Source organism: Mus caroli, unplaced genomic scaffold, assembly GCF_978045245.1.
Source record: "Mus caroli unplaced genomic scaffold, Mus_caroli_1 scaffold_18, whole genome shotgun sequence".
Classification (NCBI taxonomy): Eukaryota; Metazoa; Chordata; class Mammalia; order Rodentia; family Muridae; genus Mus; species Mus caroli.
The window spans coordinates 38,750,643-38,774,706 of record NW_028227273.1 but is presented as its reverse complement, the minus strand read 5'-3'; the positions used below and the strand labels follow the sequence as shown (position 1 = coordinate 38,774,706).

Here is a 24,064-nt window from a genome sequence, read left to right as displayed (position 1 = left end):
GCCGCTGGGGGTGGGTCTGGAGCTTCCCCGCCCCCCACAGGCGCCATGGTTGCCATAGCGACTCAGGGACGCTGAATCCTGGTCCAGTCACCATGGCTGACCTCAGACTAGGACTGAGGACTTTCTTTTTGTTGTTGTTGTTGTTGGTGGTGGTGGTGGTGGTTTGTTTGTTTGGTTGGTTGGTTGGTTAGTTTTTTCGAGACAGGGTTTCTCTGTATAGCTCTGGCTGTCCTGGAACTCACTCTGTAGACCGAACAGGCTGGCCTCAAACTCAGAAATTCGCCCGGAAACTGAGGACTTTTCTTCTTCTTCTTCTTCTTCTTCTTCTTCTTCTTCTTCTTCTTCTTCTTCTTCTTCTTCTTCTTCTTCTTCTTCTTCTTCTTCTTCTTCTTCTTCTTCCTTCTTCCTTCTTCCTTCTTCCTTCTTCCTTCTTCTTCCTTCTTCCTTCTTCCTTCTTCTTCCTTCTTCTTCTTCTTCTTCTTCTCCTCCTCCTCCTCCTCCTCCTCCTCCTCCTTCTTTTTTTTTTTTTTGTTTTTTTTGTTTTTCGAGACAAGTTTTCCTCTGGCTATCCTGGAACTCACTTTGTAGATCAGGCTGGCCTCAAACTCAGAAATCCGCCTGCCTCTGCCTCCCAAGTGCTGGGATTAAAGGCATGAACCACCACGCCCGGCGACTTTCTTATTCTTCAGTCTTTTCTGTTTGTTTTGTTTGATTCAGACTCTCTCTCTGTGTAGTCAAGGCTTGACCAGAACTCACTATGTAGCCCAGGATAGCCTCAAAGTAACCACATAGCCAAGGATGACCTTGAACGCACCACCCAGTGGCTAAGACAACAGATGTGCCACACCACACATGTTTACGTGGTGCTGGGCATGAACCCAGAGCTGTGGGTGCTCGGCTGACTGACTTCTGAGGCCCACTTCCTTTGTTATTATTATTATTATTACATCTATGTGTCCTGGTGTTTTGTTGATATGTTCCATCTGTCATGATCCACAGATGCCTGATCCCCACAGAGGCCAGTAAAGTTGACAGACCCCCTGTGACTGGAGTAACATATGACCGTGAGCTATCATGTGGATGCTGAGGCTGGAACTCCAGCCTGAGCTGTTAAGCCATGGGTGGTCTCTCTGGCCTCCATCTTATTTTTAATCTGCTGTTTAATCCTGAGAGCTGTTAAGCCTGTCAGTTCTGACCCCATTTTACAGATCAGCAAACTGAGACCCAAGTTTTAACCCACTCTCCCCAGCTCCCTCTGCAGGACTGGGGTGAGAAGCCTAGTTTCGCCCAGTCATATGCTTGTCACCCAGACTCACAAGGTGGAGAGAGGAGAATCATGAGCTCAAATCATCCTAGGCTTATAGCAAATTTGAGGCCAGCCTGGGCAATCTGAAACCAGGCCTTTAAAAAAAAAAATCCACACTCCTGCCTCTCAATGGGCAGAGTCCCTCTGTCTAGGGGGTGGTGAAAAACCTAAAGCTGGGTTGTGCTGCAGGACTTTAATCCCAGCACTCAGGAGGTAGAGGCAGGAGGACCTCTGACTTTGAGACCAGCCAGTCTGTAGAGCAAGTTCCAGGAGAGTCAGGGCTATACAGTGGGAAGGACCTGGAGAGCAGTCTCTGTCAGTAAAGTGCTTATCACTCATCATGTAAGCCGGAAGACCTGAATTTGACACATTTGTCATGTGTGACACTGGCTCATGTGTGTGACCTCAGCTCTGGGAGGCAGAGGCAGAGAAAGAGACAGAAAGATACCGAGGCTCTCAGCTGGCCAGTCAGAGATCCTGTCTTTTTTTTTTCCTTCGAGACAGGGTTTCTCTGTGTAGCCCTGGCTGTCCTGGAACTCATTCTGTAGACCAGGCTGGCCTCGAACTCAGAAATCCACCTGCCTCTACCTCCCAAGTGCTGGGATTAAAGGAGTGCGCCACCACCTCCCGGCTAGAGATCCTGTCTTAAAACATAAGGCAGAGGATGGGCCAGATGGCTCTGTGGGTGAAGGAGTTTGCTGCCAAGCCCAAGAACCCGAGTTTGAATCCCTAGCTGCCACACGGTGGACAGCTGGAGCCCACTCCTGCAAGGAGCCCTCTGACCTCCACAGGCTCACTGTGGTGCATGCGCACAAAACAAATGTACAACAAAAGGGAGCTGCACAAACACCGAGCTGTTCAGTCAGCCTAGGAGCCGTTTTATTAACTACTTTGGTGACCCCTGAAACAGACGAGTCAAAGCCAGATAAACACAAGGTGGCCTTGGGGCCAGCACAGGAAGAGTGGGAGGTGGAAGAGTTGTGGCGAGTGGAGAGGACCCGGAGAGGGAGTGCGAGAATAGCGTTCCTGGCTGAGGGAATGGGGAATCTGCACGCTGACATGGGACCACATTGGCTCAGTGGCGAGCGGGTGCCCTTGGCCAGCACCCCAGCCGCCATCCTCACAAGGACCCCAGCTCTGCCACGTCCAGCAGCCGCTGACCCTTCATGGCCTCGGGCCCCGCACAGCGCGTGTCGTTCTGTGAGAACATCTTGTTTCGGTTGGCGACCAACCAGCGGCAAAGGTCCGCCAGGTTCTTGTCACAGATCCAGGGGTTGTGGGAGATGTCGAAGCCGTCCTGCATGTCGCGGGTCGGCCTCCCCAGGAACGCCCACAGGCCTGGGGGCGTGCTGGATAGAGAGTTATTGGACAGATCCAACATATCCAGGTGCTGTAGGCCCTGGAAGGAGCCGGTCGCCACTGCGACCAACTGGTTGCCATTCAGGAACAGGACGCGCAGGAACGGTTGGGGCGCAAGCAGGCTATCCTCCAGCCTCTGCAGTCGGTTCCCTTCCAGGTGCAGGCGCTGCAGCCGCCTTGGGCCCTGCAGGAGTCCCTCAGGCAGCGACTCCAGCAGGTTGTACCCAAGGTCGAGGGTGTGCAGGGCGCCGAGGCTGGCGAGGAGCCCGGAGGGCAGCGAACTCAGCTGGTTCTCCGCCAGGTCTAAGTGACCCAGGGCATCCAGGCCCTGAAGCCATTGCGCGCTCACCTCCCGCAGCTGGTTCTCCCTCAGGACCAGGGTGCTCAGGTTGGCGGAGGTGTTGAACAACCCGGGGGGCAGGCTGCGGAGAGCATTGCGGGTCAGATCCAGGACGCGCAGCCGGGGCACGGGCGCCAGCAACCCGGGAGACAGCGCCTGCAAGCGGTTGCTCGAGAGGTGCAGCTCCCGCAGACCCGGACACCCTTGTAAGGCGGCGGCGGGCAGCTGCGTCAGGTTGGAGAATTCCACCGACAGATGGACAGTGTCGGCAGGGAGGGAGCTCGGAAACTCAGTGGGACCATGGCAGGAGACGGTGCTACCCTCAGCCGACTGCAGTATCAGGCATTCCTTGAGGCTGGACACCCTGCCCAAGAGGGCCAGGAGGAACAGGGTTCTGGCAAGGCAGGTGTTGAGATCCTGGAGGCTGAGGTTAGTGAACCATGGTGAAAAATATACCCCCTTCTTCCCATCCCTGTGGCCACCACCCTGAACTGTACCCACTGAGTCTTTCCTCACCAGGACTGGAACAAGATGATCCTCATGGTTTGTTTCCTGAGTCTATTTTTGTCTTCTTAGCAGGGTGGGTGGGTAGCAGAGCCAGTGAGCTCCTATTCATTTGGCAAAGCCCCAGGCACACTATACCCTGGGTTTCATTCTTACAAAGCAGCCCCTGATCCACAGCAAATCTTACCTCTCTGACTCTTAAACTTCCTGGGTCTGACCCCCTACACACTTCCTCCCCTGCTACTACCTCTTAACAGGTTACCAGTTATTAAGTATTCCCAGTCCAAGTACCTAGTTACTTCTAACCTGGTTTGTATCCTGGGTCTACCCCTATCTCCCTAGTTGTCTGTTCGGAAGGGAGAGTCAGTGGACTCCTGTTCACCCTGCAAAGCCCCAGCCACAATGCTTGGCTTTTCACTAGCCCTTTTCTGCCGTTCTCAGGAAGGCAGAAGTTTCCAGATTGGGCTTAGCCTTTCTTTGTCCAGCTCTCATATGGGTTGTGTGGTCACCACTGGGTGTTCAGGGAGAGCTCAGGGTCCAGGTGAACAGGAATTCTTCTGTACGCAATCTGGTCCCTACAATAGCCCTCGGAGGCCTGTCTGGGGCTTCCCGATTTGCAGTGGGTATGACCAAGGCCTCAAGCCTGGGACCTGGGGCAGGGACCCTCTCCCATTCCTGCTCAGGGGGCCTCTGGCAGTCTGTCTGGAAGTAAGCCTGTTTGTACAGCCTGCAGGCCCGAATCTGTTCCTGGCCACCTCAGTGGGTCAGACTAATGTCCCCATGACTGTGCTTAGCTTGGTGCCAGGTCTGCCCAGAACTGGCCAGGTAGAGACCTACCTTCCTTGATGCTGCCAAGAGACCATGGCTGCTCCTCTATGTCTGTCCTCAAGACCCCAGGAAGGTGGCTTTATATAGTCCCCACCCCAACTCTGCTCTGAGGCAAAGCAGGAAGAGCCCAGGGCCGGGTCAACATTGCTACATCGCTTCCTGGCAGTGACTGTGGCGTCCTGCCCACCCTTTCCCAGACTTCCTGCAGGTTTTACTTCCTAGTTAAGGGTGAGGTGGGGGTTGCTCTACCCAATGTCTCCTAGGCTGAGTCCTCTCCCACCAGGATCCAGGGACTGAGTTTGCAATAAGAGCAGGAACTTGGCTGCTCTTTGAGCAGGTGACAGGAAATGTGTTGGAAAAAAAAATCTCTGGTCTTGAACACCTGATGTGTTGTTTGCTTTTTACTGAACAAGGAGCAATGCCTGGCTCTGATTGTAAAGTCTTCCACAAGGAACCAAGCAGGTCTGGCTTAGGTTCTCTGGGACTCAGTTTCCCTACCTGCACAGCTGAACTTGATCATCAAGAGATTCTCTGGTGATTCCATCTACCTGAAGTGCAGTGGGTGCATATGTCTGTTGTGAAGACACCCCTCACATGTCATCTCATAATAGCACAGGGTTGGAGAATGGGGGCTGGAGAATCACTTCGACTTTGACATCAGACTGGGCTACATACTGAGACTGTCCAACAACAAAAACCACCACAGCAAAATGCATTTCAAGGCTATGAATTTGCCTTTGAGGACACCTTTGGCTGTATCTATGCGTGACGCGCGCACACACACTTGTACAGGCTACAGGTTGATTCTGGGTGTCTTCCTCAATGGTTCTCCACATTGTCTACTGAGGCAGGACCTCTCATTAACTGGGCTAGGCTGACTTGCAAGAGGCCAGGGACCTTCCTGTGTCTGCTTCCCAAGTGCTAAAATTACAGGCATGCACCATTACACCTGGCCTTTTCCGTGAGTACTAAGGGATTCAAACTCAGGTCTTCTTGCTTGCACAGGAAGTGTTTCCCCTGCAACCAGCTAGTTCCTCCTTGTTGTCATCTCATCTTAAAGTTTTCCAGGTCGTTACCCCTTGACATGACCTCTCCTCTCAGTCTGGGATTCTAAGAGGCCAATCCCCCATTTGCCTGTGAGTGACTAAGAGCAGGATTTCCTTCCCAAGTATTTCCAATCACCCCAACAAACAGCTGACCCAGAGTCAAGGGGGCCGGTGGATGTAAACAGAGTTTTATTGATGGGGATAGGGCTGGGGAGGGTCCTGGACTCAGCTGGCCACGTGGCATGCATGGTCAGCTGGTGGTCAAAGGGGATGTCACAAGTGGGGACGGGTGGCATGGGCCTCTCTGACCACCCCAGGGCTGTATTTACAGGGGCGTCTGCCCACCTCCACCCTCCCAAAACCCCCACAAGCCCTTTAGAAGCAGGTTCCCCCATCTCCCAGCCTGGACCCCCAGGTCCCCTCTGCAGGAGCAGGATTTGAACTCCAAACCGGCACCTCGAAGGCCCCATCCCCTGGGCTTCTTTTCAGAAGGCCCAACATTGGCTCAGCCAATGCCAGGGTCTCTGAGGGCGCCACCACCCACATTCTGAGTCGCACACACGCACACCCACGGCGGCCCTGTCTCACACGCACACGCACACACACACACACGCACACATACTTCTGTCCTGGGCCCTTGCACACAAACAGGCCATGCACACGGACACACACCCACACAGGCAGGGACCCAGGAGCGGGGAGGGGGTCCCTTCTACGGAGGATGTGTTGAGGCGGGAAGGCTCATGTCTGCAGCTGCCTCCCCTCACCCCACGTCCTCACCCCCCACCCCGGCCGCCACCCCAAGTAAGAATGGGGCTGTGCAATTTCTTAGAAAAAAAAAAAACTCAAAATAAACAAAAATCAAAGTCTATGCGCAGGTAAAAGGTCAGCCTCCTCCCGCCCACCCCGGGGCTTCGTGTCCTGCATCCTCCGGGATGGAGGGGGTTCTTGTGCTTCCCTGTGGCGAGGGGATCCCCACGCGCGTGGGTGAGGAACAAACGCGCCCCACTCGGCGCCAGTAGGGCTCGGTGACCTGGACTGGCGCCCGGGTCGCTGTGGTTGGCACCGTCGAGGCATCCGCCTGGCCTAGGGTACCGGGGGTGCAGTCCGCTCGCCCGTCCCGCAGGGCAGCAAGTGTGTAGAGTCCGCGGGTGGGTGGCGGCGAGGACGATGACCCCCGGGCCGAGCCTCGCCGCTGTTGAATGTGTGTGTGCGCCGCAGGGCGGCTGTGGGGGGCCCGTGGGGACCCGGCCTCCGCAGGCTGCTGGTTGCAGGTGGGCTCCATGGCCCGGGCAGGCCGTCGCCCATCGAAGGGTCCAAGGGGCCCGTGGGTGCGGACACCACCCGCCGGCGGTCCGGGCTGGCGTGGGGCGTGAGCGGGAAGTCGCCTGGGTGAGAGGCCCGGCAGGATCTGGGGGCGCAGAGGCGAGATTCCGGGCCCGGCTCGGCCGGCACCGGGGGCTGCTCGGAGGCGCGGGCGGGCGCCAGTAAGAGCAAGGAGGTGGAGGCTGAGGCCGACAGCAGCGCGTGGCTGTGGTCCCAGGCTCGAGACCCCAGGGCGTGGGCATGTGGGTGTGGCGTGGGCAGGCGTTTCTGGGGTAGAGGCGTCTGCTCTGGGGTGGGCAGCAGCCCCGTGTCCAGGTCGTGAGGGCCACCATGCAGCAGCGCTGCCTTTGTCCAGCCATTCTGCATAAGCGGGGCCAGCAGGGCCTCCGGGGGACCTCCGGGACCGCCGCCGGCTCCTCCACGACCCCCGGGCCCGGTCCCCCTGCGCTCGCCTAGTCGGCTCACGCTCAGAACTGCCTCGCTGCCGCCGTGCGCCAGGATGGCCTCCTTGTCCTTGCGCCGGGCCAGCTCCCGCCGCTCGCGGAGACCCACGAACCAGCCTACACTGAAACCGGACACCACGGCACCCACCACGAACGCCGCCACCGAGGACGTCACTAGCAGGTTCACCGACACCAGCCCTGCGCGGTCATCTGAGAGGCTGGCGCGCAAGAGTCCTGGGGACAGATGGGGAGAAGGTGGCAGTGCATTCCCGCCTTGGAAACCAGTCTGATTGGTGCTAGATAGGCACTGAGCCAGGCTCTATTCTAGGCGGGGTTCCATCCAGACACGCCTCATGCCTCTCACAAGGGGATTCTAGGCAAGGACTCTATGCCATGACCCTTTTGCGTGTTTTTTGTTTTTTGTTTTTTTTGTTTTTTTTTTTTTCCTGGAATCTTTCTATTAGGTGAATCTCATTTTCACCCTTCCTCGCAGCAGCCACCAGAGGGCGACCGTGAGCACTGAGTGAGCTCAGCTTTCCATGGCTCCCATCTAACTAAGGAAGTCTCCCTCCATCCCCAGGATTGAGTGTCCACCCTCCATCTCCAGGACTGAGAGTCTCTGGCTTGTGTCACACAGCACACAGAGGAGTCCCTTTCTCAGCTTACCAGTGCAGTCACCTAAGCCAGAGGTGCTGGCCCCGGACACATCTTGCTCAAACGTGGCACTGGGGTGGGGAGAAGGGGACAGAAGTAGACTCAACACAGAGGTCTTTATATATACCAAGCCTGGCACAGAGAAGGGAACACGGACCATGGGTTGTTAGATAAGCCCCACGTGTCCCCTGTTCTCATACCTAGTTCCTGGTCTGAGGAAGATGCAGGAGCCATCGGGGGCCCACCCGCAGTATGGATCCTGGCTGCCAATACAGTTCCTAGGACAGAACACAGCTGCTCAGGGGACCTGGGCCATGTAGCTTCTAGTCACCGCAGCTGTGGCCAGCTCAGAGTGAGTCTTGGAGGCCCAGAATACTTTCTCTTCGATTTTTACACAAGAAAATGGATGCTCGCTGGGCAGTGGTGGTGCATGCCTGCAATCCCAGCACTTGGAAGGCAGAGGCAGGTGAATTTCTGAGTTCGAGGCCAGCCTGGTCTACAGAGTGAGTTCCAGGACAGCCAGGGCTACACAGAGAAACCCTGTCTCGAAAAACCAAACCAAACCAAACCAAAAAACCCAACCCCCCCCAAAAAAAAACCAAAAAAAGAAAGAAAGGAAGGAAGGAAGGAAGGGAGAGAGAGAGAGAGAGAGAGAGAGAGAGAGAGAGAGAGAGAGAGAGAGAGAGAGAGAGAAAGAAAGAAAGAAAGAAAGAAAGAAAGAAAGAAAGAAAGAAAGAAAGAAAGAAAGAAAGAAAGAAAATGGATGCTCAGTTCTGAAGCATTGCTACGAGGCTGGGCTGGGAGCCTACAGAGTCCATCCTTCCTGAAGCAGCCTCCCAGCCTCCCCATTGCTCCTCCAATACAGGCTGCATCCTGCCCCAGGGCCTTTGCATAGCTGTGACTTCTGCCTTCGATTACCTCCAGTGAATAAAGCTTTTCAACAACACGTGACAACAACTCGTTTCCTTTGCCCTCCCCCCCTCCCGCCCTGTACCAGCCTTGTGGGCTGCACTCACTTCATGCATCCCGAGTACAGCTGGCAACGGGCAACAGGAACACGAACCACACAGCGGGGGAAGGCTGCCAGCAGGCCCCCTGAGGCTGCATCCAGCTCCAGGCTGAGAAGTCGCTGCCCCCACTCCCCAGCACTGCTGGGTCGTCCACACCTAGGCACACAGGGTGAAGTGAGGCTGGTGTGCCCAGCCTGCTGTTCAGCTGGCCACTCCCACCTCCCTGCTTATCCTCAGACCTGTCTGGCCGGTAGGTCTCAAACTCCTCCAGAAAGATGCTGGGCCCTGTGGTCCCTGAGACACTGGCGTTGGGCTTCACAAGAAATTTGAGGACTGTGCCAGCCTCGGAGCCAAGGAAGACTATTGTCTGATTGCCCCATGGACCCGCACCCACATCTACAGCCACTCGGGTCAGCTGGTGCCTGGAACACAAGATGGACTTGGAGGTCAGGTTAATCCTGAAGCTGGCCTCCTAGCCCAGGTATCACACATCCCTTGACCTGTGGGGTACAGAAGTCGTTACACAAGTACACACCAACAGATATACACTGGTGTACATGACATGAAAAGGTCATGCTGTGTCCTGCCTCAGGCCCTTGGCAAGGGCTGTGCTCCCTGCTTCTTTGCAGGAGCTACCTTTGCCCAGCATATCCCACAGTAAATGAAGGCCCTTGATTGAGACCCATTACCCCCCACCATGAAGTACTGGGATGCCCTCCTCCCCAGCACTGACCGCATCAGAGTTCTCACAATCCACGGCGAGTGACCCAGGGAGGGTACTGCCTCGTCCATCAGTGGGTGGGTCTTTACAAAGTTGAGGATCTCGTCAGGGAGGGCACTGGACGCATTGTACTGCATGCCAGGTGCCGCGCAGCACCCGGGCCTGGGGGAAGATGAGGAGCGTCAGCATCAGGGAGGATGCCAGGACCCCACAATGAGGCCCTGATTCACTGGGGCATCTTGGGACCTGGTTTGAATGACTCCCCACTCTTAGGGTTTCCATGGTCTGACTCACTGTAGCCTCAGGACCTCTGTACTTTCTGATCTGATTTGCCTGGGCCTCACACAGGCCATGCCCTCTACTCCAGGGTCTTTGCCCACACTTGCCCTCTGCCCTCAACAAATGATGAGCATTGACTGCCTGGCCCTTCATGATGGCTTCCTCGTGTCTTCCTCCACAAACTTGTTTCCCTCCATTGTCTCCTGACCTGACACTGAGCTGACCTCCCCCAAACCAGCTACTGTAGGACTCTGTAAAGACAGAAGTCACTGTCACCTGGGCCGTGGCACTTGGTCTTCAGGCACTGGTGTCCAGATTGACTCAGGTGACTTCTGCTCCCGGAAGCGGCCTTCAAACACAGCAGCCACTTGGTTCATATCAAAGGCGCAGACGGCTGAGCCGGGGATGCTGCAGGGGGCGGGGGTGGTGGTGAGGCAGTGCTGAGTTGTGTGGGGGTGGCACCATCTCTGGGTCCCCCTGCTCTTTCTCTCATCTGAGCAACACAAGCCACTCCACCTCCAGAACATCCCCAGGTTGGACCACTGTGCGGCTGGCTTCCCTAGACCCTCTGCCCTGGGTTTTTTCACGTTCTCAGTTCTCACTGAGTATTTAGTAAGTTCCTAAATATTTAGTGCCCAGAGGCCATGCTTGCTGATCCCCATTTGTCCATGGCTTCCTCATGCTCTCAGACCCAAGTCTAGGCCCTGTGCCACCGTGCAATCTTCCATAATTCTAACACATTCCTTGATCGCTCCACACCTGCCACATAAGCCTCCTTCCTCTGACTAGCACAGTCTTGGACCCTTCTCATGTACTTCCCCCTTCCACACCCCAGTGTCCCTCCTTCAGGAGCCTTTCCTGCCATGTCCTGTAGGGTGAGAGGACTCCAGTGTCTCTTTCATTCTTTGGCCCCAGATTGGCATGGAGGTCTCCTGGGACCAATGCTGCCCAACACAGGACAGTAAAGAATATTTGCCGACTAGTGTGTGAACACTGGGATTCTGGCCAACAAACACCCGCAGTGGGCCCCTGCTGCAAGGGCTGACCTGTTACTAGGAGTTGAGAAGACAGCGAGGATCACCGGACGACCACCCAGGCTCACCACGCCCGTCACAGCCTGCAGGACGTTGAAGTAGAAGTGTGAATCCCCTGGCACTGAGCAGTTGAGCCGGGCCTTCAGGAAGGAAGTCCACTGCTTCTCCAGCACTCGTGGCGAGCCACCCACATCATTCTTGCACACACGGGCCACTCGAGACACCACCACCTGGACAAGCAGCAGGCACCAGGAACACCCTGAGTTAGCAGGATGTAGAAATGGCTACTGCCTGCCATGCCAGACAGGGGAACTTCTCTTACAAAGGACTGAGGGAGACCTGCACTCTGGATGCCAGGCAGCAAGGATAGGGGTGGCACGGGTGACAGTGCAAAACATAAATGTGTGGGAGGATGGATGGGTGAGTGGATGAGTTTCTGAATGGATGGATGGATGGACGGGTTTATGAATGGATGGGTTTATGGATGGACAGATAGATGGATGGATGGACTTATGGATGGATGGATAGATGGATTTATGGATGGATGGATGAATGGATGGATGGATGGATGGATGGATGGATGGATGGATGGACGGGTTTATGAATGGATGGGTTTATGGATGGACAGATAGATGGATGGATGGACTTATGGATGGATGGATAGATGGATTTATGGATGAATGGATGGATGGATGGATGGATTTATGAATGAATGGATGGGTGGGTGGATGGATGGATGGGTTTATGGATGGATGGATGGATGGATAGATGGATTGATGGATGAATGGATGGATGGATGGATGGATGAATTTATGGATGGATGGATGGATGAATGGATGGATGGATGGATGGATGGATGGATGGATGGATGAATGGATGGACGGGTTTATGAATGGATGGGTTTATGGATGGACAGATAGATGGATGGATGGACTTATGGATGGATGGATAGATGGATTTATGGATGGATGGATGGATGGATGAATGGATGGATGGATGGATGGATGGACGGGTTTATGAATGGATGGGTTTATGGATGGACAGATAGATGGATGGATGGACTTATGGATGGATGGATAGATGGATTTATGGATGGATGGATGGATGGATGGATGGATTTATGAATGAATGGATGGGTGGGTGGATGGATGGATGGATGGATGGATGGATGGATGAATTTATGGATGGATGAATGGATGGATGAATGGATGGATGGATGGATGGATGAATTTATGGATGGATGGATGGATAGATGGATGGATTTATGGTTGGATGGATGGATGGATAGATTTTATGGTTGGATGGATGGATGGATGGGAAGGTGGATGGACTGTGGCCAAACTCAGGCTAATGGCTCTGGGAAGGGCTAGAGAATAAATACTTGGGTCATGTGTCAGTGAGACAGTGTTGAGGGATGCATGATGGACAGGAACTGTGGGACCACATGATATCAATGTGTCCAACACTATTCTCTACAAAGCCTTCAAGCTCTTCAGCTCCTCCTTAAATGTCTTTCAGCCCCATAGATCGGTCCTCACTGGAGGGGACACTATGTGAAGACTGGTTCCTCCAACCCGGGTGAAGTTCATGGATTAGACCTTCTGTCCACCTTCCCTGCCTGAGCCACTCAGCTAATGTCCTGTGCCCAAGCATCTTGAGGTTGCAGTGTAACCTTTTCCAGATAGTTAAACTCCATGGCGATCTCCCGGAAGAAGAAATAGACGTGGCTTCCCCACTCCACCGCATGCACAAAGTACGGCTCTGTTGAGAGAAGGTTGGGATATAGCCTTATTCATCACGAAGGAGTCTCTGGGGCTCTGAATGTCAACAGAGCAGACTGTGAGCTGTGCTTTTTATTAGGAAGAGACTTAGAGTGGTCACTTAGCCAAAATGAACTGTGCCCAGTTTGGTTTTTTTTGGGGGGGGTGAGTGGGGTCATAAGTTAAAAAAAAATCATCATGTCCACCACTGCCATGCAATCTGCCATTCTGCAAAATTTCTCCCTATTTGGTGGAGAGTTCAGCTCCACAGTTTCTTGTCCTGTCCTACTTCAGGTTCTGCAGCCACCCGCTACCAGCAGGCTCCACTTTACACCAACATCTTCCACCTAGTTTCATCTTTAAAAGGACCAGCAGATTCCAAAAACAAGGTCCCAGCCTCTTCTTTCCTGATCTCTGGGACTCTTATTTTTGCTGGGGCTGTCAGGTAAATGTCACCCCTACAAGAACCTCACCTTTAAACCACTTGGAGTCGTGCTTTACTGTGCGCAGTGTGGGCCGGTCCCCAAGGCTGCGGTAGATAACAGCGTCGATGGCTAGGAAGTCAGTCACCGTGGCTGTGAAGAGCATCCCATCTGGACATTGCAGGGTAGGGCGTGAGGCAAGCAGATTGGGATTAGACTGGGAAGGCCGAGAGAGAAGCCAGGCATCGTAGCACAGGCCTGAATCCCAGCACTCAAGAGGCAAAGGTGATGGATCTCTGTGAGTTTGAGGCCAGCCTGGTCTACAGAGTGAGTTCCTGGACAGTTAGGGCTACACAGAGAAACCCTATCTCAGAAAATCATAACAACAGCAACAATAAGAGAAGGTCCAGAGCTGGGCGTGGTGGCACACACCTTTAATCCCAGCACTCAGGAGGCAGAGACAGGTGGATTTCTGAGTTCGAGGCCAGCTTGGTCTACAGAGTGAGTTCCAGGACAGCCAGGGCTACACAGAGAAACCCTGTCTCAAAAAACCAAAAAAAAAAAAAAAAAAAAAGAGAGAGAGAGAGAGAAGGTCCAGACGACAACAACAACAACCACAAGAATCCTAATAGAAAGACCAGAGTGGGCAGGAGCAAAAATTAGAACCTCAGCCTAGTGAGGACTGTCAAGAAGCTGAGCCTGGATCCCATCATGATCCTACAACTGAATGAGTCTGAATCCCAGGCTGAGTCCTCATACAGGATGAGACTAAATCCAGTTGAACCTTGATCCCAGGCTAAATTTCTTCCTCCAGCTCAGACTAGCCACCATCCTGACCCTGACCCTGACCAGGTCCTCTTAGATTCTGCCCATTTCCCAGATGCCTCTGAGTGACCAGGATTTTAGGAATGGAAAATAGCTCTCTTGGGAGTGGACATGTCAACAGCAGAGACCACTCACCTGAGAAGAGGGCGACATTGGCATGTTTGGGGTCATAGGGGCAGCGGGCCATACCGCTGATGCTGTCACCAAGAAGCTGCAGTGTGTCCATCTGCAGGGAGGACAGAATCTAAGCAATACATCTCCTCACTCTGCCTGGCAGCTCCGGGGTTCCCCAGTCCGCCACTCCAGGCAGAACCCTAGCTTCACACTGAGTTACTGTGTGATTCTGGCCAGGCAATTAACCTTTCTGGACCTCAGTTTCGTGTCTGTGAAATGGGCCCAAGTCTATTGTCATCAGCCCCGCAAGAGATGTGGGACAAGCCTGGCAAACCTAGCACAGGGGTGTACATGGCTGGGAGGAGACTCAGGGGACATGGAGGGTGAGGCAGATCCCTGGGGTCTCAGAAGGAAGGGCTGAGACTCACACTGTAATTGGCGCAGATGGGATTGAATGCATTGGAGCCGCACACGAACAGCGTGGACTCGTCGCGAAGCAGGAGCACCTTGACAAAGTTCCGACACTCACCCTAGGGTGGGGAAGAAGAAAGTAAGTGCAGAGGGCGTTGCCTGGCCCCTAGGCTTGTGGCTCAGGCTGGGAGCTCAGTCAAAGCAGACCCAAGGCTATTCCCGTGGGATGAAGGAGGTTGGGTGTGGCCTGGGGAGATTGGGTGTAGCAACTGAGGCACCTGTCCTTGAACACAACAATAACCTCCTCCTCTGAGGTGGGAAGAATCACCCCAAGGCTGCAGGGAAGTCTGAGACCCAGCTAGGAATATGGCCAGGGAGGGTAGGATGGGGATAGGCGACAAGGACAGGTCCCTCTAACCTCTTGCTTGCCCTTCATCCGACACACATCGATGTCACTGGGGTTGGAGCGCCAGGTCAGCTTCTACCAAAAAAAAAAAAAAAAAAAAGTGTGGTGAGGGGAGTGTAGCCCTCAGCATCCTTCAGATCCCTCCTCCCAGCCAAGTCCACCCTGGACTCCACCTCCCCTCGAAGAGCTCCGCCCCACCCCCACCCGCACCTCCACCCCCATATGGTCCTTCTTCCTCACCCTCTGATACCGCAGCTCCGTGGATGTGGATGGCTCCAGTTCTACTTGGTACAGGTTGTCTCTGCAGGAGAGCATGGTGCGTGAGATTGGGGGGAGAGGGAGGGGGAGGGGACCCTACCACCTTCGTCCAATCACAGTATCCATCTGGCACCCAATCACTCCTGGTCTGCATTGTGATTTCTGCCTTTGAAATCTATCCCACACCCACCCCTTTCTCAGTCTGCATGTTGTCACCATGTCTAGCCTTTAACTTCACAGCTTAGATACATCCAGGCCTCAGCATGGACCCAGCTTTGAGAAACCGCCAGCAGTGGGAGCATGTGAGCACTGAGTCACTTTTATGGGTTCAAGACCAAGTTCTCTTTTGGGTTCCCCTCCATCACTCTGTCTAGATGCCCAGTAAATTGTGCCCTAGACATTGTCCCTAACATGCATCACGGGTGGTGGTGGCACATGCCTTTAATCCCAGCACTCAGGAGTAGAGGCAGGGGGATCTCTGTGAGTTCCAGGACAGCAAGGACTACACAGAGAAATTCTACCTCAAACAAACAAACAAACAAACAAACACCACACAACAGCACCTTTAAAACTCAGTGCTCAATAGCCTTAAAACAGCGTTGAATACCCTGGAAACTCAGCATTTAGCACTATGGGGTCACACTTTCCAGCCAAGGCCCATCATGGACCCCTCAAATGTGCTATTCTGGGGCCCCAACATTTGCATACCTGTCCCCAATGAAGAGTGTCCTGTTAACACGTAGCACTCTCTGGATGTTGAGGTCCTCAGCACCCTCCGCAGGGGTCAGACGACCAGGCCCGCTGCCCACGAACACGGGATAGTGGCTCAAGTCTAAGGGAGGGAGTGGAAGGAGGATTCGTTTGGAAACAAGATCCTGTGTACCAGGGACCCTGACACACCCCTGCCCATTTCTCCCCAGACTCACAGTCCCTGGGAGCCACGCTGAGTGGAGGTGGTTCTTCTGGGAAAAGGCCATAGGTGACCCCCAGGAGCAACAGCAGGAAAAACGGCAGGGCCGGGCGTGGAGGGGGCACTCGCGGGGTCCACATGGTGAGGACCGGATGACCACAGATGACACCTACAAGCCAGGAGGGCGGTGAGTGGAGCGGCCTGCAGTTTCATAATAGGCCGGTAGGGGGCACGCGAGTCCCTCCCTTCCTCCCTCCCAGAATAAAAATAACATTGATAATAAGAACGACTCTCAGACGTTGTTTAATTAACAAGCGACTTTAAGACCACATGTGAGTAAAATTCTCAGGAAATAGCTGCAACTGAAAATGCATTAGGTAATTAAAAATTAATCACGAGAATTACAATAATGGATATTATCTTAAAACATGCGTTTAAAAATCCAATCTCAAAAAGCATTTTTTTAAAAAACCCTTCAAATGAAAACGCGAAAAGCCTTAGAACCTGGCGTTGTGGCATAGGCCTGTCATCCCAGTCTTGGAGAGGCTGAGGCAGGAGCATCATTAATTCTAGGACAGCTTGGTCTGCATAGCAAGACCCCACGATAAAACCAAATGGCCACAAAATTAGAACCAACACACAAAGAGGGACCGTATTTCCAATTCAAAGGCAGAAGAAAACATAACAGAATTAAAAGCCCTTGGCATTTTATACACCACATCATTAGCAATGGGAGTCGTAGAACATCGCAGCGTGCAGGGGCCTTAGTGTCGCTGGTGGGTTTGACTTCCTGTCCCCTTGGACGACTTCCTTCTGCTCTCATTCATAAGTGAGGAATCCTGAGGTGTGTGAAAACATGCAGGATCCCAGCCCTCCAAACCTAGGGGCCCCAGGACAGGGCAGCGCCTCCCTACCAGAAAGGAGTACAGTCCAATTCGAGACACCCCACATGGGTTTCTCAGAAGCTTCGTCAATCTCCAACAAACTCTGGGCCTCAGTTTCCCCATCCAGGCAGCAGAGATGTCTCCCAGCCTACCCCTGACCTTGTGTCTTGGAGATCAGAAGCCACAGTGGGTGGGGATGATGGAGAGAACATCAGCCCCTGTTCTAACGGTCAGGGCCAAAAAACAGGAAGACCTTGCACGGCTTCCTCTGCCTGACCCTGGCTTCCAGGATTTGTGACTCAGAGTACGTGTGTTCTGGGACATGAGCCTACTTCCTTCTGAGCTTCCTAAGCTGGCTCCTCCCCTGTGCTGTCCCCCTGTACCCGCCCCATGACCCCAGATTCCAGGAGGCTGACTTCTGCATTGTGGCCATCCTAACCCCAGGCTACAGTCCCCAGACTCTCATTGCGGATTCTAGGCAGGGTTCCACTCCAGACCACGCCCCCAGCCCATCACCGGGGGATTCTAGGTAGGGCTCCACTCCTGTCCCCGGTCCCAGTCCATCATTGGGGGGACTTGAGGGGAAGGGAGCGGCTCAACCCACAAGCCACGCCCCCAACTCTTTGACTTTTCTTCAGGGGACAAGGTTCGATTCTCTAGCTCCAGACTCAGCCACCACAGGAGCTGCTTTGAGGAACTCTGGGTTCAACGACAGCCTCTGCCCCTCCCCCCCAAAATAAAATAGAATCATAAATATAAAATATTTTGAGACAAAATCTTACTATGTAAATCAGGCTGACCTCAACCTTCCTGAGATCCACCCCTGAGCCCTGAATCACCTCGTCCTGCTGGCACTCCATCCTCCATGATCGCTTGATCCTCAGCCATGCCCCCACCCCTCCTGGCTATGGCGGGCTGAGTCTTCAAGCGTCACCATTGAACTCAGGGTTCTAACCCCGTCTCAGACACGCTGCAGCATCCCTGCATGCCAAAGCCCTTCCATGGCACCGCACTGGACGCCTCCGTCACGCCCCCTCCCTGTCACACTGCCTAACTTCCTCGCAGCCTAATCCCCCACAGCCGCAGGTTCACACCACAGGTGTGACACATTTTCGACTCCACCACAAAGTTCTCCAGCACACAGCAAATGGAAGTAAAACCGTGGGCCTCTCTTCTCCATCAACGCCCAGGCTGGCTCCGCCGCCATGTCCTCCCTGCCCTCACACTATGGACACGAGGGGGCGCCTGCGAGCGCCGCGTTCCTCCTTTGCCCTCAGCCCTGCCAATCTACCCCAGCCTCCCTCCTCCCTTTAGGTCCTTTGCCTCCCTCCCTAATCTTCCCACAGCACTCTGCCCCGCCCCAGGGCCTTTGCACAAGCTTGATGCTCTGGGGGGCAGCAACCAGGCGCGCGTGGCTCTCCTAGGGCCAGGTAGACCTTTGGTGCTCAATAATCGCTTGTTGTATATGAATAAATGATCAACACTTAGCATTGAGCCCTACCCACCTCAGTGTCCTCCAGTCCTCTGCCACACACCCACTGTCTACTCACCCAGGCCAATCCCTCCCCGAGAGTCCCCAGAAAGTCAGACTACCTACATGCTCCCAGGTGTGTGTTCCACCCCAGGCAAATGTCCCAGGTGTGAGAGGGCGACCCACACCTGTGTTGACACCTGTCTCAGGGTGTACCCCCAGCATCTGCCTGTGAACCCCGCTCCACCACCAGTGGCTTCCAGAGACTCAGGAGACAGCCCAATTCATTGGCTGTGTGGGGAAACCGAGGCCCAGGACGTGGGATGGAACAACAGTACCTATGGTTCTCATGCAAACCCTAACAGCTCTGCCACTGACCTGTGACTGAAAATGGCCACTTCCTGGACTCTGGCTGCTACGCACTGCGTGCCAGGTTCCTGTGACAACTGTAAATGTCCCCGATGTCAAAACCATCCCCTGAGAGGCAGAACACCCCTAGTTGATAGTTATTCTACAATCTTCTTTAGCCACTCAGTGCCCCAAGGGCCAGGGCAGACCTCAACCCCGATCCTCGGGCCTCTTTAGGCAAGTTCTGCTTTGACTCTAACTTCGGTCCTTCTTGTTTCATGGGGGCTGAGGTGCTGTGTAAGGGTTCCTCCTCACCATTCCACAGACACCAAGCAAATCACAGTCTTGCTTTCCATGGTCATCCCCTCTCTCACCTGGCCTGTGACCCCAGGCCCAGATGCCACTACCCTGGGCTCCTCTGGGCTCTGCGGGAGGACACAGAGACCCTCTGCTGACTGTAATCCTCTGCCTCCTCCTCCTCCTCTACAGCAGAGTGCTCCCTGCAGGCCCACTGCCCCAGGGTTCTGGCTGCACTGCTGGTGTCCCCAGGGGGATCGAGTGACTGTGGGACAGCAGGGCCCCTGAGCTGGCCTGGTCTGGTTACCGGCTCTCCTTACAGCTCCCCTCCAGCTGCTTCTCAGGCCCTACTTGGCACAGCAGGAAAGGGGGCTCAGCCTTGTGTGCCCCTCAGCATGAACCTGTGCAGGGTTCCTCATTACTGGAGCCCCAGTTTCCCCATCCACAAGACAAGCCTGCAGGACCTGCGCCCACCCTCAGTAAGTTATCAAAATGTATACGAAAGTATACACAATAGTTGTTTAGCAATAAGGGTATCTCTGAGCTTAGTATGTCCTCCAGGAAGGGAGGGTCTGCCCTGGTGGTCACTGCTAAATCCCTGAGCCTAACACAACAGTCACCAATAAATATCTGAAAGCAGGAACCCTGGCAAAGACATGCTCACCCCAGACTTCCTGAGCCCGACCGTAGGCCAACATGGCCAAGGGTTTTATCCTGTCATAGATACCTAGGCTTTGGCACTACAGCAGATATACAGAAGCTAGTCAATAAATGTTGTGCAAAGTTCCCCATGGGTGTGAACCCACTTCATGCCCACACCAGCCTTGAGACCATGGAAAATACAGAGCTCAGAGAGGTTGCACTACTTGGCCAAAGTCACACAACACATTTCAGTGGATGGTGGGGCAGAGAGAAGAGTAAGGTGCCTCTGTCCTGCAGGGGCCTTCGAACCCACCTCTACCTAACACATGACCATTCAGTCTCCACCTTTGTGTCTGATATGAGGACACCTAAGATATGCAGGGTGACAGGCAGCCGGGGCCTTGCCAAGGACTTCGGGGAACAGGAAGTACCGGCCAAAGAGCCTGAAGAAGACAAAGGCAGGAAATAGGTCCCTGGGGTAAGATCCTGGGGTCAGAGTGGATCAGGGGTCCCATGTGAGTCAACAATGGCAGACACATAGGCAGAATAACATGGATGTAAGAACCGTCCATTGGTAAGAGTCAAGCCCAGTCACCGTGAGGGTGACCTCAGGGAACGTGTCTTCTCAGAACCTACGAACCAGAACTTTTAAGACAATCCACAGCAGACACTTATGGAGCACCTACTGTGTTCCCAGATCAGATTTAGAGCATCTGCTGTGTTCTGAGCCCTGTGGTAGATGTCAGAAGACATCTACCTAAGTACCAGTGGTAGTGACTGGTCTGACTTTTCACTGCTGAGGAAGCTGAAGCCCACCCACAGGGACCCACTAGAGATGAAGATATCCCCAGATCGTGCAGTCCCCAGTGTCCATACCTGCAGCCACAGTCCTCTAGCCCAGAGCCACGGTCCCTGTTCCCAGCCATAGGGGCCTCCTCCACCGCACCAAGCTGCATCGTGCAACTGGGGCCTTTGCACAGCTGTGGTCCCTGGGGTCTCTGCATGGCTGCGTCTCTGCTGCAGGGTTATTCCTCATGACCCTTCCAGCCCTCGGCTCTAAAACCTCCTCTCCAGCTGCACCATCCATGCTCCCGTCTTCAAGGTGCTGGGTACTGGTGTACTAGGTTGGCATGGCTGTGAATTCTACAGCCATGTTGATAGGGACAGGCCCTGTCAAACCTGGCCATTGGCTCTGTTTTACACATGGAGAAACTGAGACTCAGAGAGGGCAGGTTTGATGCAAGGGCTGCTGCTACTGGGCGAAGAGCCACATCCTGGCAAGGGCTCTTTGCTGCCTCTTGTGTATCAGAAAATATATGACCAACTCCCACCCAACTTCTACACATCCGTCATAGCTCTAGCTGCAGTGCCTCTTCTCCATGCCACCTTCCCCTAGCCACAGCGCAGAATCAAACATTCCCTAGCTTCAGTTTCTCCCTCCACTCCAGCCCCAGCTGTAAACAGCAGAGTGAACTAGGATCTGCCTTGAGGAAGAAATAGACAAGTTAGGCTTGCTGTCTGAGCCAGACACAGACCATGGCACACAGGCACACAGGAGCCACTGAGAATGCTTGTTGACTGACTGACTTCCCTGATCACCCGAGACCCCACCCCACCCCACCCCCACCTTCACCCCCACCCCGTCCTAGAAAACCATAATCCCCCTTAAGGCTCCTAAAAGCAGTCAAGAAGTTCCTTGGTTCTGAGCCAAGAGCATCCTGGGAAATGTAGTCTTCAGCCGGACTGGCCTCTCATCTGAGTTAAAAGTCACCTACCCACTCTTGGTCCCAGGAAGCCGCAGCCTCGCGCCAGTGCCCCGGCTCCCAGCAGCCCTTCCTCGAGGCCCGCGAGCCCGGAGGCCTCGCCATCTCCTCGCTTCCTCTACCTCCCTCCCTGGCTCTGTGTAGCCCTGGAGATGAAACTCCTGCTTCACCAGCCTTAGCGTCTCCTCCCACTTCAGAAAGTTCAACCACCCTGGGAAGTACTCCCACTTCCCAGCTCAGTGGCAGAGTCCGTGCTCTCAGCTGCCCCCTCCAGGGCCACACCCAGGGTCAGCTCAGGACACTCGTCTTCCCAGGAGACGCCAGTCACCTTTCTGTTCCACTCACCTGGCCGCAGGCTGACGTCACCTCCTCCAAGGGCAGCCGCCTGCCTGCCCTCTGCCAATGGACAGACAGGCAGACGGACAGACGGACAGGACTAGGGCTGAAAGTCCCGGAGGATGGAGGAGCAGGAGGCCCTGGGACACACGCAGAGGAGTGAGGAGCAGGCCGACCCTGTCCCGAGGAGGCTGCACAGAGACTGACCACCTGCCCCAGAACGCACAGAGGAGCTAAAAGTTCCAATCCACTTCCTGCCAGTGCCTGAGACACCCAGAGCCACCCTCAGAAGGCACAGGGACTCGCGAGCACTCGGTTTTCAATTCATGGAAAGAGCAGAGCTCCCTCTCTTGATGTGGAACTCAGGGCCTCACAATACAGGAAAGCCCCAATTGGCACTCAGTGCCTCAGTTTCCCCACCTCCTCCCGCCCACCGAACCATTGCTGATGGACACAAATACAAGATGCAAGACACCCCCAGACTGCCATCTACCAAGTGGGGAGCAGTGGCCACCCAGCCAGAAAGCCAGGCCAGACAATATTAGGCCATGTCTAGGTCCAGGCCTTGAACCTTAAACCTCTCCTACTTCTAACCTCTGTAAATAGCCCGCAGGCAATCGTGCACCCTGAAAATCAGCCAGAAAACCCGAGTCCAAGATACAGAGAAAGAAAGGCACGTTGTAACCAGGCAGAGGCGCTCTGGCCAGTCCCTCCAGCCATTCTGTCCCCAGGGCCATCCTCCTCCACCCAAAGCTTGTTGGCCTGCAATATTGGGGTTCCCAACTCCATCACATTCAGTTTGGGGTTGGGGCATTGAGCAGGTAAAAAATAAGAAGTTGGGGGTGACACAGATGTCAGGCAGTGTGACACAGACCTGCCAGGGTGCCGGAGACCTGGAGAGCAACACAGACCTCAGATGGGGAGCAACACAGACCTCAGGCAGGTGACAGAGACCTGGGAACCTCAGATGAGAGTGACACCGACCTTAGGCGGCGGGGGTTGGGGGTTTCGGTGACAGAGACCAGGCAGAGAGGACCTGGGACCCAGGAGTCCCTCCCGACCTCAGGGCTGTTGTAGGCCTAGAATTCACCATCTGAGGCCAAGGTGGGGGGTTCAGCCTGGCAGCAGCCCTGGGGAGGCGCCCCAAAGTCGGCAGTGGAGAGCAGAATGGGGCACGTGACCCCCGCTCCAGGGACCAATCAGCACCGCGGTCGGCCAGGGGGGCCACGGTGGCACCCACCCCGCGCGGCTGCCAGAGACGCTCCTTTGTCCCATTGTCAGGCTTTGAGGGGGGGGCCTGGCAGCCCAGCTTAGGGCTGTGCTGCAGCGGGGGCGTTGGCCGCGGACTGCCCCCCCCCCCATGTCAGTTGCGCGGCGGACGAAGACCAGCCGGTACCCAGGAGCTTGGGAACAGCTGGTGCACAGGGCCGCGTGGGGACCCACGGAAGGTCGCGGCTATGTGTCCCGCCCCCTCCCCCGCCCCCATCAGTAGGCCGTCACCCCAATAATTCGAAGCCACTGTCAGTGCTCCGGCGCGATGAGCCCGGGCCTTGGCTGCAATCCCCGCCCGCTGCGCAGCCCGTTAGCCCCGCCCAGGGCGCTGGAGCTGCGACCGCACGCGGGGGGCCCCCCAAGCCAGCGCCGCTGCTCGAGGCGCCCGCGCCCTGTGCGCGCCTGGTGCGTGCATGCCCACTGCATCTGTCCCTGCATCTGTCCCTGCGTCTGTCCCTGCGTCCGTCCCTGCGTCCGTCGCCGCATCTGTCCCCCGTGCATCTGTCCAAGGTGCGTCCCCGCGTCCGTCCCTGCACTCACCTCCAGCGCAGGCCGAGCACCTGCTCGGCTCGGCCCCGGCCCCGGCCCCGCAGCGTCTCAGCCCGGGCTCCCACGCGCGGGCGGCTCCCGCGGGGGCGCAGCACGGTGTCCCGGCCGGGGCCGCATCTCTGCTGCCGCCGCTGCGACTCGCAGCTCCGCCACCTCCGCCCCCAGCGCCCGAGCTCGGAGCTCCGCAAAACCCGGAGCAGACCACCAAGGAGCGGAGCACGGACGGGAGGGGGCGCCTCCACCATCCTTGGCCTCAGTTTCCCTTTCTCTGCCTCCCACCTCTCTCTACTGGGGTGGTTCTGAAGACCACCGATTCCCGCACTGAGCTGGGCGCTGTTCTGACTCTGGGCATCTCCAGTATACCGTAGGCACTTCATAGATGTTTTCTGGTCTATTCTAGTGAATTCCCAATTCATCTGACCAGTCACCCACACACAGGAACCTCATGGACATGGTCCCACGGTCCTGGTGGCTCATGACATCATTGAGTCAAACCACCAAGGTCTCATTTATTTATTTATAATGATTGATTGACTAAGACAGACT

The 24,064-nt window shown here is 55.1% G+C and overlaps 2 protein-coding genes across 3 annotated transcripts; both read right to left on the bottom strand.

Annotated features, from left to right (window-relative positions):
- Window positions 1–2,163: 2,163 nt before the first annotated feature.
- Lrg1 (leucine rich alpha-2-glycoprotein 1) lies at window positions 2,164–4,491 on the bottom strand. Its single transcript, XM_021149342.2, has 2 exons — window positions 4,347–4,491; window positions 2,164–3,429 (listed from the first exon to the last, which is right to left on the bottom strand). Exons 1-2 carry the CDS (start codon window positions 4,370–4,372, stop codon window positions 2,427–2,429), a joined length of 1,029 nt encoding a protein of 342 aa, XP_021005001.1. The 5' UTR covers window positions 4,373–4,491; the 3' UTR covers window positions 2,164–2,426.
- A 1,059-nt stretch (window positions 4,492–5,550) lies between these two features.
- Sema6b (semaphorin 6B) lies at window positions 5,551–23,672 on the bottom strand. 2 transcript variants are annotated; one of them, XM_021149330.3, is made up of 17 exons: window positions 23,510–23,672; window positions 15,973–16,125; window positions 15,755–15,878; window positions 15,029–15,089; window positions 14,801–14,863; window positions 14,400–14,501; window positions 13,993–14,083; window positions 13,084–13,203; window positions 12,523–12,611; window positions 10,863–11,080; window positions 10,093–10,224; window positions 9,550–9,699; window positions 9,056–9,238; window positions 8,823–8,972; window positions 8,007–8,084; window positions 7,819–7,877; window positions 5,551–7,386 (listed from the first exon to the last, which is right to left on the bottom strand). In XM_021149330.3, the coding sequence occupies exons 2-17, from the start codon at window positions 16,094–16,096 to the stop codon at window positions 6,470–6,472; spliced, it is 2,661 nt and encodes an 886-aa protein (XP_021004989.1). In that variant the 5' UTR covers window positions 16,097–16,125; window positions 23,510–23,672; the 3' UTR covers window positions 5,551–6,469. The 2 variants fall into 2 exon arrangements, with proteins under 2 accessions (XP_021004989.1, XP_021004988.1); XM_021149329.2 differs by lacking the exon at window positions 23,510–23,672 and adding an exon at window positions 16,871–17,021.
- Window positions 23,673–24,064: the final 392 nt, after the last annotated feature.

Bases quoted from the DNA above. Each gene is read 5' to 3' on its own strand.
- Sema6b (XM_021149329.2), bottom strand. From the start codon at position 16,907: ATGTGGGGTGTCTCGAATTGGACTGTACTCCTTTCTG. The intron at 12,612-13,083 runs GTGAGGTTCTTG...TTCTCTCAACAG, and splicing joins CGACTCCAAGTGGTTTAAAG to AGCCGTACTTTGTGCATGCG. The intron at 9,700-10,092 runs GTGACAGTGACT...ATCTTCCCCCAG, and splicing joins GACCAAGTGCCACGGCCCAG to GCCCGGGTGCTGCGCGGCAC.
- Lrg1 (XM_021149342.2), bottom strand. From the start codon at position 4,372: ATGGTCTCTTGGCAGCATCAAGGAAG. The intron at 3,430-4,346 runs GTAGGTCTCTAC...CACTAACCTCAG, and splicing joins TCTTGGCAGCATCAAGGAAG to CCTCCAGGATCTCAACACCT.